This window comes from Melopsittacus undulatus, chromosome 1 (assembly GCF_012275295.1).
Source record: "Melopsittacus undulatus isolate bMelUnd1 chromosome 1, bMelUnd1.mat.Z, whole genome shotgun sequence".
Taxonomy (NCBI): domain Eukaryota; kingdom Metazoa; phylum Chordata; class Aves; order Psittaciformes; family Psittaculidae; genus Melopsittacus; species Melopsittacus undulatus.
Genome location: NC_047527.1, coordinates 144,365,083 through 144,376,321, shown reverse-complemented (window position 1 = coordinate 144,376,321; position 11,239 = coordinate 144,365,083). Strand labels below are relative to the sequence as shown.

The window sequence follows — 11,239 nt, the reverse complement described above, 5'->3', positions numbered from 1 at the left end:
ACTTTATTGATCACGATCGCTTATATTTATAGTTAGTGATAACCCATGCACTACTAAACACTCTTTTATTGGTTAGTTTGTCCACCTGCCTATCTATACATAGCTATTAGCTAAGCTAGAATTTCCATGTTAGTCTCTGTGTCTGCTTACAATGTCTCAGTGTATTATACTTTGATACATACACAGTAACTGTCTGTATTAAGATTGGATACATAATCAATAGCTTGCTGTATTAGTGGATACATGTACAGTGTAGCACACAGCAACTAAGATACAATTTGGTTACATTAAGCGTATGAGAGCCTAGTCTCCAAAACTTGCTAACAGTTCATTATTGTGTCTTAACACATCCCAGTTTCCTCTCATCCTGCTTGCACTGCTCCTTTTGCTTCTTTACCCACAGCTTTCTTCATCCTTGGTTCATGTCAAGCTCCACGTAGGCACTTGCTGACTTAGGATTGTGGCCTGCACTCTCCATAAATGCCATTTTCTAATGCTGAGACTTTGGGATTGGGCACAAGCTGCCCACTGCTTTGCAGCCAGTCCACAACAGTTCACTGTCATTCACTCAGTTTCAAGCCTGGGTTGTGCAAGTCAAAATCAGGGATTATTCAGCCCTTCATAATCTGTGTGCCCACGCTCCATCAGCCATTGTTCCACAGTGATGTGCAATGAGAAGTGTAACATGAACGCTGGAAACCCAAGAGGAAATTAGGGTTTGTCAACAAGAAATTCATCAGTGAATTTACCCCAGCATAAGCCAACGTGTGTGTAACAGTATGTATTTCTGATCTGCTCGGTTTGAAAAGACTTTAAATTAAATTAAGCTGTTCTTCTCTGGAATAAGGCTGATAAGATTAAGTGTCATGTGTAGGCTTGGAATTCCCTGTGTGCATCATAATAATAGTAGATATAAAATGGGTCTTCTAGAGAAGATAACACAGTAAAGGATAAGCAAAAGAAAATGCATGAGGAGCTTTAGCCTCCTGTCCTGGGTTCAGCAGTAGCAGTCATTTTTCTCCTTCTTCATAGCTGGTGCAGTGCTGTGGTTTCAACTTTAGCCTGGGAACAACATTGAGAACACCAATGTTTTTAGTTATTGCTCAGTAATGTTTACTCTAATCAAGGACTTTCTGAGTCTCATGCTCTGCCAGGAAGGAGGAGAAGACGGGAGGAAGCAGACAGGACACCTGATCCAAACTAGCCAAAGAGGTATTTCATGCCACACCACGTCATGGCCAGTATATAAAATGGGGGCAGTTACCCAGAAGGCCCACATTGCTGCTTGGGCTGAGCTGCATATCCGTTGGCAAATGGTAAGCAGTTGTATCCTCTTCCTTTGTTATTTCCCTTATCATTATTATTACTGGTGGTAGCAGTAGTGATTTGTGTTATACCTTAGTTACCAGACTGTTATCTCAACCCGAGGGAGTTACATTCTTTCGATTCTCCTGCCCATCCCTCCGGGAGCAGGGGGAGGAAGGAGTGGAGGAGTGAGCAAGCAGCTGAGTGGTTCTGAATTACAGGCTGGACTTAACCCACGAAACTTTCATTTTAGAACTGTGAGGCTATAGCCCCATTTTTCACAGGCAGAATGAAAATGTGGTGGGGAGCTGAGTCCACTGAGCATGTCAAGTTAGTTATCGCCACTGGGGGAAAAAACCCAAAGCAACCAACCAAAACACTCCAAACACCCAAACAGCTGTTTAAAGCCAAAGAAAAGCAAGACTGTTGTACAAAGAAACAGTCTGCCTATTTTATTGGCTAGTTTTTGTTTGTTGCTCTTCTGAAAGCCCTTTTTAATCTCCATGTCTTGCACTGTCCTAAAACCAAGTAGAGCTTCATTGCAGTGATGGAAATTAAAAAGAAAAATCTGCATTATTTTTTTACTGAGCTGTTGTGGATTTGCATTAACATTGCTAAAAACAGAGCAGAAATGTTCATAAAGAACATCATTAAACTGAGCTTAGGTTGCTAAAGATAAGCTTCTCCTCCGAAAGAGGACTTTCATGCAAATTTGTATGTGTGGCTCTCATAGCCTGTGCTACCAGCTCTTCTGAAGAATTGCTGATAGTTCAAACTGAGTTAAAAAAGGGCAATCTTTCTAATAAAGTACTATTTTAAATATTTCATTGAACACATTTTTCATTGGGACAGTTATAATTTAAATATCTAGAGGCTCATTATTAAAAGGCTACATAAGAAACGAGCTCACATAAGCACATTTGAGGTGCCATGCAAGGGGAGGCAAATACTTGCTTTGCTTACTTGGAGCTGATTTGGTTGATTTTTACAGCTGTAGTACCGCGGGAGTTCACTTTACAATTAAGCACGTTCACAAATACGGTGGTTTATCACTTATGCTTTACAACGTCAGTTAACAAGCACAGCTGCCATGCATCTCTGCTAAGGCTTTTTTACTTCAGGTTATTCCTCTCCAGCTCAATGCGTTACAAACCGTTGCTGAGCCGACCTTCCGCCTTCCCGGCCCTAAGCAGGACGCATGGGACCTGCTCTCAGGCACCGGGAGGGAACACAGGCGCCTGCCGCAGGGCAAGCCCGCGGCAATCCCTCTCCCGGCAGAGACCGAGCCAACCCCGGCTCCTTCCCCTTCTTCCGTTCCTTTCCCATCCCGGGCCCTGCCAGCCAGGTGTCCCCAGCCTGGCCTTCCGCAGCCCGGAACGCTTTGAGGCCGGAACTTATCAACCGCCTGGCGGGGAAAGGGGGGAAGAGAAAACCCAGGAGCAGCGACACCGCCCCGCTGAGGCGCCGCCGCTGCGCAGGTTACTTCTACTCCGCCATCGCCGCGCCGCCAGGGTCATGTACAGGCAGGGTTTCCGCCCCCCGACGCCTCCGTACGTGGGCCACGGCTTCCGGAGCCCTCCGTCCGGCGGAGGCCCAATGCCGCCCTCCCCGCGGGGCTACGGGAGCCCCCACCACACGCCGCCCTACATGCCCTGGCCTGGGCCTTACGGCAGCGGCCACTCGCCCCGAGGACACGGCTTCCATGGCGGCGGCGGGCGGTTCGGGAGTCCCTCGCACGGGGGACATACCCCGCGCCGGCCGCACAGCGTCAGTCCCCGGTACCCGATTCCCTACGGCAGCAAATCCCCGGCTGGAGCTACCTTGCACCCGCAGCAGCACAAGCGCTCGCCCGGGGGCTTCCAGCGGCCCTACCAGGTATGGGGCAGGGCGGTGAGGGACACAGGCCTGCACCTCTGTATCGCGGGGTAGTGGGGAGGGAGGGAGTTGCTGGTGCGGAGCCGGGCCCTCAGCCCGCAGGGTAGAGCAGGCCGAGGGCATGTGATGAAGCGCAGTGGCCATCCCCTTCACCACGGTTTTCAGGAGAGAGGAAGTCTTTCCAAAGGAACGGCTGTCTTTTCTCCATTAGAGAGTTTGGAGAGACCCCAGATCAGGCAACTGTGTGATGAGGAGAGGGGAGAGGGCCCCAGGTTTGGCTGAAGCCTGTTGTGAAGACACAGGGACTCAAGAGTGTAGGTTTCTTAATTTTCTGGATGTAAAGGTAGAAGAGTAGCGAAGTACCACCCAAAACTGCATCAAACAATTCCTTCCTTTGGTACGCACCTCCCTTTGGTCAGTTTAACACAGTGGTGAAGTGCTGTGTGCTTTTACTTTGCTTATGTTTTCTTTTTTACATCGTGGAAACTGCCCTGTCCACACACAGCTTTCTGAGACGCGAGTAGAGAAAAAGAATGCTCTGTTAAAGGGAATTGAGCTGACACTACTTTAAGCAGAATTGAGAACATCTGTTTGGATTACAGTATCACTTTAAAGTCTGCATTGCACTGAAAGCTTCCATTTATAAGGAGTAGTTTTCCTGAGAGCTGTCAACAACAGGTTTTGCAAGTTACTTTTCTTTCAGGTGGTTTAGCTGGGTATGGGACTGATGATGCAGATAGGGATGACAGTTCTTGATATTATACCAACTTTATGCACATAGCTGGCTTTATGCAATATTGAGCAGTCTTAAAAGTGTAACAAATTACACATGCAGTACAATGATGAAATGTTTAGGTGCTCTTACTGACATGTATTAAGTGTAATAATGAAGTCAAATCTTTAACAGATACTAGTAAAATCTTAATTTGCCTGCACTGCATAGTCATGTTTTCATCAAAAAGTCTTGGTTACTTTTTTATGATGCAGATGACTACTTTACAGGAATCTTACAGTTGGTGGAAAGGAATCATTATGAACTTCATACATTTTCAACACAACAACAAAATCTCTCTCAGTGTGGAAGCCTACAGGTGGCTTCCTGTACTCAGGACGCCTCTGTACTTTTTTCAAAGGCAAAGGATGTGAGGTTCCTGCATGTCACTGATATCTGTTTTCCCTTCAGAAGCTCATTCTTTGGCTATTCAATTAAGTAGTTCTTACTCAGTTTCAAAGCCTGTCTTAAAATTAGCTGAGCAGAATACACCTCTGGTTTTATTCACAACTGCTTCATGTCAGAACCAGTGAGCAGGAACAGTCTCATAGGCTCTGTTCTGGTGTTAAGTAAGAAACCTGTCATAAACAAGGTACAAGTTTGAATCCAGTCTTGGATTGTCACATTTTCATTTCTCCCCCTTCTTTCTTGTTGAGTAGTTCAGAAGAATTGACCTGATGGTGATGCTTTCAAAGCCTAGAAGGACACTGTATGTCTTTCTCTATATAGCTTTGCCTAGGACTAAAGTAATGTGTATGTATGTACTTTTATGTGTATATACATGAGTTGTTTTGCCTGGGAGGGCAATAGAGGCAATCAGAGAGGGAGGAAGTCTCATTAACTGTGAGTCCTCATTTTCTTCAGTGTGGGCAACTAAGGATCTCAGTCCATGAGGCCATGAATAGGTTTAGGTAGAGGTATTTTCTTGCATTTTCTAAGCATCATATTTCTTCTGAGCTATGTGGCTAGCTCCCATCTTTTCTGTAGATGATAAAGAGAACTACAGTGCTTTCAATATTTATGATGCTACTGCCACCTTTGAGATTAAAGTCTGTTGTATTTCTTCCATATCTTCTCTTAGAATTCACTTGTCAGTAGTGTTTCTTTTCATCCAACAGGAGACAGTGAACCAGCTAGTAGCAGTGGCTAAGTCGTGGTGATGGGTTGAAAAATTTAACAGAAAGTAAAATAAAAGATCTTTTTAAAATGGTACAGTCATGATTTTTGTTTTTCTATGCATCTGGTAGCAGCTAAAATTACATCAGGTGAAGAAAGCTGATGACTGTGCCCATTTTCAACCCATTCAGTAACATGTTAATGAATAGCACTGAAAGATGGGAGGTTTTCTGCTGTAGAGATATTTTTTTTTATCTGAGCAATAACTATTAAGAATAGAGTTACTGTTTCTTTGAGGAAAGTTCGGTGAGAAAAAGCTGTTGGCGTGAGTAAAATACAAAGGTCTTTTGAGGTTATCTTTGCAACCAAACTCTCTTGCACAGAATGGCTACACTTGCACAGAAAGGGATACTTTCCTGTTTTCACAGGCCTATAAAGTGAATAATCACATTTTGATTTTTTTTCTAAAAAAGCATATAATGACTAGTCTTCCGTTTATTTTTAAAGGCTTAGATTTAACATGTTTAAATTATTGAAGGCTGTCAGTCTTGTATTACATTCTAACAAATTTCCTAGATTTCAACCATGCTAAAATGTCAGTGTTGCTGATGGCCTGCATTATATTATGGTGAAATTTATTACAATGAAATTTCTTACAATAAAGATATCTATCTAAAAGAGCCTTACCATTGAATTACTTTGTTCTGGCACCAGATGCTGCAAATCACTGTCAGTTCAGCTTCCTTTTGAGTTCTGCAGGTTAGGCATAACACTGAATACACTCCACACTTCAAACTGCTCTACAGTGTCAGAGTTACAGGGTCTTCATTACACATAGTGATTTAGAGGCTTTTTGTTTTGTTTTTTTTTATTCTGAAGATAGAATGCACTGTGTACTACTGCTGTACTATTAGCTATGAATGCCTAACATAAATGTTCATTTTGCTAGTGCATGTTGATTTGCTTTAGGAAGTTCCATGTCCCTTATTAGAAAAGGTTTTAGATGTATTCTGAGATGATTCTGTGACCTGACCCTCATGGTTTTGATACAGTAAAGTAATTCTCTACTTTCCAGTAATTTTCCTGTTTCGAAATCATCATGTGAGCTATATAACCTATTCTATTCCACGAATAATTAGAAACAAGTGCCTTGTAAATAAGACATGGCTGATTCTGTATTTGGTTGTGTATCCATGATTGCCAAGCTTTAGGAGTTAAAGTACTTACTGGGCCCGCAAAAGGAGGCTCCTGCCACAGCACACTTTTAGAAATCGCTTCAAACAGTTTCAGTGGAATCTGTGGAAACATAGGGCCTTCATATATTGCATCACTTCTCAGTTTTGCCCAGAAATTGTTTCATAGGATCTGTTTGCTTGGATTCTGTAGGGCCCTTAATTAGTGCTTTTACTCTCCTTTACAAAGTCTGAGGCTGATAATCAGCCTCAAGGGGTTCTCTAGTCATAGAGAATTCAGCAGGCATGTTTGGAGACTATTATGTATCAGTGTTCAGTATCAGTTAAAACAAATGAACTTAAACCAATACAGCTTTAGACAAAACCTCAGGTTTCAGGGAGGTGGAAAAAAGTTCCCTGCAAAACATTTTCTTTAATGCAGCATCTGTTTAGTCATTGATTACTATCCAGATTGTGTATCAAATAAAGTCATCTGTTCTCAGATTGCCCACTAACACTAGTTTGGTTATAACAGACTGCTTTTCCCAGTACATTCTTTCAGTCATTTGTGGCTATTTGAATTATACAACACTTTGTTAAATCTGTAAGTACTTGATATCTGACTTCTGCTCTTGTAGACATTATCAACTCTTCCTCAGCCTCTAGCTCCCTGTTTTGTTGTTCAGCTTTTGAGTTATATCATTGACACAAGCAGCTTCTGAAAAATAGCATGAGGAGCTTCTACGTAGTTATGTACCACAGTGACATAAACAAGTATTTTGGAAAAGACTTGTTTGGGTTTTTTTTCTTATCCTGGTAAAACATCACTCAGTTGAAAGCATAATAAAGTTATTATTGTCTGTGGAAGATGCAAATGAGGAGTAGTAATTATTGTTAATAATCAGCTTCAAAGCTCTGCTACATTAGAAGGAAACTTTATTTCTTTTAGTTTGAATTAGTCTATTAAATGTTTCTTTACCTGATGGTTTTCTTCCAAAGGGATCACCCAGGACATCTACTCCATTTGGTACAGCGCATGGCAGAGAGAAAAGAGTGTCTAATGATGTGGAAAACTATTACAGACCTTCAATGCTTGAGGACCCATGGGCTGGCCTAGAGCCAGTTTCTGTTAAAGACATAAACCAACAATACAGCAGTGAGCAAACAACATATACTGGTAAAAAAGGGAGGTATTTCAGCTAACACTTTTAAAGGCCAAATAACTCCATCTTGTCAGGAAAACTTTGGGACATAATCTTTACACTTACCCAAGATGAACAATAATCAAGACCTTAATGGTTTTATTTGATCCCACGTCTGCCCTTTTATCCTACTTTTGGTTTTTATTGCATTGGATATTTTTATGTACGGGAGGGAAAAGGAGTGGTAGGAAAACTTACATTTCGGTTATGTGGAAGTGCCTACCATCTTTGAAGAACAAAGTGTTCTTTAATCACCAGCGACTGATCTGTGACTGTTAAAACAGGTTTCCATATATTTACCTCTCTTCCATGCCAGATTGTTAGCCTTTTATTGTAAACTCCTTTAGGAAATGGTATTTTTTTATGTTTCAACATTTTTAGGATGGATAGCTTGGAAATAAAATGGAAATTTTGTAAATCCTTGTTTTGTAATGTATAAAGATTATTTTAGGACTTTTGTTAAGGTGTACACATGAACACAAATAGTACTAGTGAAATTAGGTGATTTCTGTAAATGTGCTTGTATGCTGAAGTTTACCTCTGTTTTTCTGCATAGTATTTTTTGTTAATTATAGTGTAACATGAAGTTGAAACGTGACTTTTAGCCATCTCAGGAAACAAATGTGTTGTCTTTGGAAAGTTCAATTTGTTGGGTCATAAACATAAATCTGTAATAATTTGCTTTTGTACTTAAAATCAATCTTATTTGAGTAAGTAGACATTTCTGGATTATATTAACAGGTCTGTTGAGTGGCTATTTAAAAAGCACGTAAAGTATCAAGATAAAAGCAGATGTACTTTCTGGATCCACCTGTTAGAATAGCATAAAAGGAATGGCAATGTGTCATACAGCTGACTTTAGTACATGCATAGCATCTTTTTTTTTAACCTGTACAAGATTTCTCAATTTTTTTTTAATTATCTTTTATTTTTACCTATGGCAGGCATGTTTGCCTGGAGGGCTCTTGTTTTGTGTGCATGCATGCTATATTTTTATACTAAACTGGAAAATGAGGGATTTTATAGAGTTTGTCTATGTGTGGAAGATCCATTCTTAAATCCATTAGGAATATTGTAGTTTAGAATAAATAAGATAGTTCCAGCTGCTCTTAATGTGCCGCATTAAGCCTGCAGTAGATATTTACATTTTTGTTGAAGGAACCATTATTTGTTGAGCTTGGCTTTTAAGTAGTAGGTAGAGGGTGAAAACTTAGTTAACTAAAACATTAGTTCAGTTTTCAAAACATGTTTAGTTTAAAGCATCTTAGATAATTCACAGAAAACATTTTTGTAATTGTGAAGCATGGTTAGGTAGAAAAGCACAGGGAATCACATTAGAGTGATTAACTTGTCTTTTGCTGAGGTAGAATAGTCATATATATTTTACCTGTTTGAGCATAAAATGTCTTGGGTTAATACTGCCTTCAGGAACAACGTCAGACTGGAAGGGAGTTAACATGCTGAAATGTCCTAGCTGAGTCTCTTGCACTTTGTCACTTGTGTCTTCCCTCAGTTCAAATCTAAAGTTTATCACTGGTGTCTTCCCTCAGTTGACTGTACTGTTTCAGTATTGCATTCAGAAGGGCTGCTCAGTGTCAAGAACGGTCACATCTTCATCCCAGAAACAAAACCGTGCCTTAAATGGCAGCTGTCAGTATCATTATCTGTCATGTGTACCAGCAAAACTGAGATGATGGGGCAAGTTCCGATCTTTAGAATTTATAAATCAGTTAATGACATGGTGGAAAAAGTGAAGTATCAAGTTTTCTTTACTTTTTCGTCAGGCACTGTGAAGCTCACAAGAAAGTTACTGGGTGCTTAACCCAGTCACCTTTTCTGTTACTGTTTCCTTTGTAATTCAGTGCAGTTTACTTCCTGAAATGTTTGGTGATGTTGGAGAAACAGATACAATTTTACAAAAGAGACTAAAGCTATGACATGTTCCCAGTTAGACACAGGAAAAAACTCAATTTGGAAAGGGGAAAGGAAAAGGGTTAATGTTAGAGAGATTGTTAGAGATTGAACTGCTTTTATACAGTAGCCAGTATTAGCTGTCCTTGCACATCGCAGAGATGCATTTTTCCAGTGTAGCTTTACAGTTGACCCAGGAATCAAAGCCACCTTCTCTGGTAATAACTGTTAACTCCTGGAACTGGGACATCAACGAAGGTGAATGTTCCAGAAAGAGAAATGAGGAAATAATCTTGAATCATTGTTTAATCACTACAGGCCTTCCACAGTTCCAACTATTTAAGCTGCTGCTCCCATGAACTTCAGGATATGATCCAACAATTATAAGCACATCATACTGCTAAAGGCTACAGTAATTTGGTGAAGAATCAGCAAGGAATTAAAATGCAGATGTAACAAACTTACTAACCTCATCATACTGCACCAAAAACTTTAAAAAGATTCACCTTTCTGTCTTCTAGGAGACATTCTGCAATTACAGTAAAACTTTCAAAATGTCATTGTTGAATACCTGTGAGATGTATGAACACATGTTTAGAATTATAAATATAATATACTTAAAGCCAATTTAAACTTTGCCTTTTTTGCTATGATACCCGGGAAGCTTAAGCATGTACTTCCTCACTGATTTTTCTCCTTTTTCCCCATATGGCAAACGTTGTTTTTCCCCACATCTTTCTAATGGAGATATCACTTCCTCATTTGTTAATGAAGCCCCTTCATAGGAACAGTATGGCTCTGGAAATAGCATTTGGTCTTTAAAAAGTACAGCGCAAACACATCCTTTCTTCATGAACCCATGAAACAAAATAGTGCCTGTGTCTTGTTAACAGAGGGATTCTTCTGTAATGAACACACTAAGAGTATGGGCATTATTTTTTCTTCAACAGATTTTAAGGTAAGTTATTTAGCTCCTTTTCCCAAAGTTTGGATTGATGTACTTTTCCATTGTTTTGTTTGCATTGAGTTGGTCTGTCAAGTCTGTCTGACTTTCAGTTGTAAAAGAGCTATAAAACTAGTGACTCTTGTAGTAAAAAACCAATTTCATTTATTGCTGTTTGCTACTGTGGTTAACAATGAACTCTATTGCTACCATGTTGTGCTAATATCACAGCAAGATAACTTAAATCGCCTGAGTACAACTCTTGTGTACCATTGCAACACACCAGGTGGGCAGTTACCTCAAATTGTGTACTGTAATACTTCAAAGATGTTCAGGTTCGGGGTTTTGCGTGACTTTGTAATATGAAATATTCATTCTTTGGCACTTTGTATGCACTATTTTACATTGATATTGCGAAACAATTTAGAATGTTAAAATTCCAATTAAAACATGGTTTTTAACTCTTATCAAGCTACTTTCTCCTTTGAATTAGCAATGAGGCAGTAAGATGTAGCATTTTCTCATGTCAAAACCGGGAACAGTTTGCAGGGGAAGCACTGCTGGTTGACAGAATGGGTAACTACTTTTGCAGTCGGGTTGTTTTTCTTTTGCTGTTAAGAATACCTTTATATGCTGTTCATTTCATATGAATGTGTTCATTAGACATCTGAGGGGGAGCATTTGAAACACGCATTATATGGAAAGTCTAAAAGTAGCTATTTGGCTCCCTTCTAAAGGGAAGGTTTTATAGTCTGCTGGGGATATCAATCAACTTGTGCTTCTGAGTTATCTCACTGATGTCAGAGGATTTACTCATGCAACCAAGATAGGTTAAGTATCTAACATTACACATTGAAAATTGTATCATCAATTTGTCTGGTAGTGCATTTTATCAACTCTGCAATAAACTGCTCTGTTTAGCAACTTCTAAATTCAAATCCAT

At 40.1% G+C, this 11,239-nt stretch overlaps 1 protein-coding gene across 1 annotated transcript; it reads left to right on the top strand.

Annotated features, from left to right (window-relative positions):
* Positions 1–2,738: 2,738 nt before the first annotated feature.
* On the top strand, positions 2,739–10,763 carry MPLKIP (M-phase specific PLK1 interacting protein). The gene is made up of 2 exons (XM_013128512.3): positions 2,739–3,180; positions 7,240–10,763. The coding sequence occupies exons 1-2, from the start codon at positions 2,821–2,823 to the stop codon at positions 7,441–7,443; spliced, it is 564 nt and encodes a 187-aa protein (XP_012983966.2). The 5' UTR covers positions 2,739–2,820; the 3' UTR covers positions 7,444–10,763.
* The last annotated feature ends 476 nt before the right edge of the window (positions 10,764–11,239 follow it).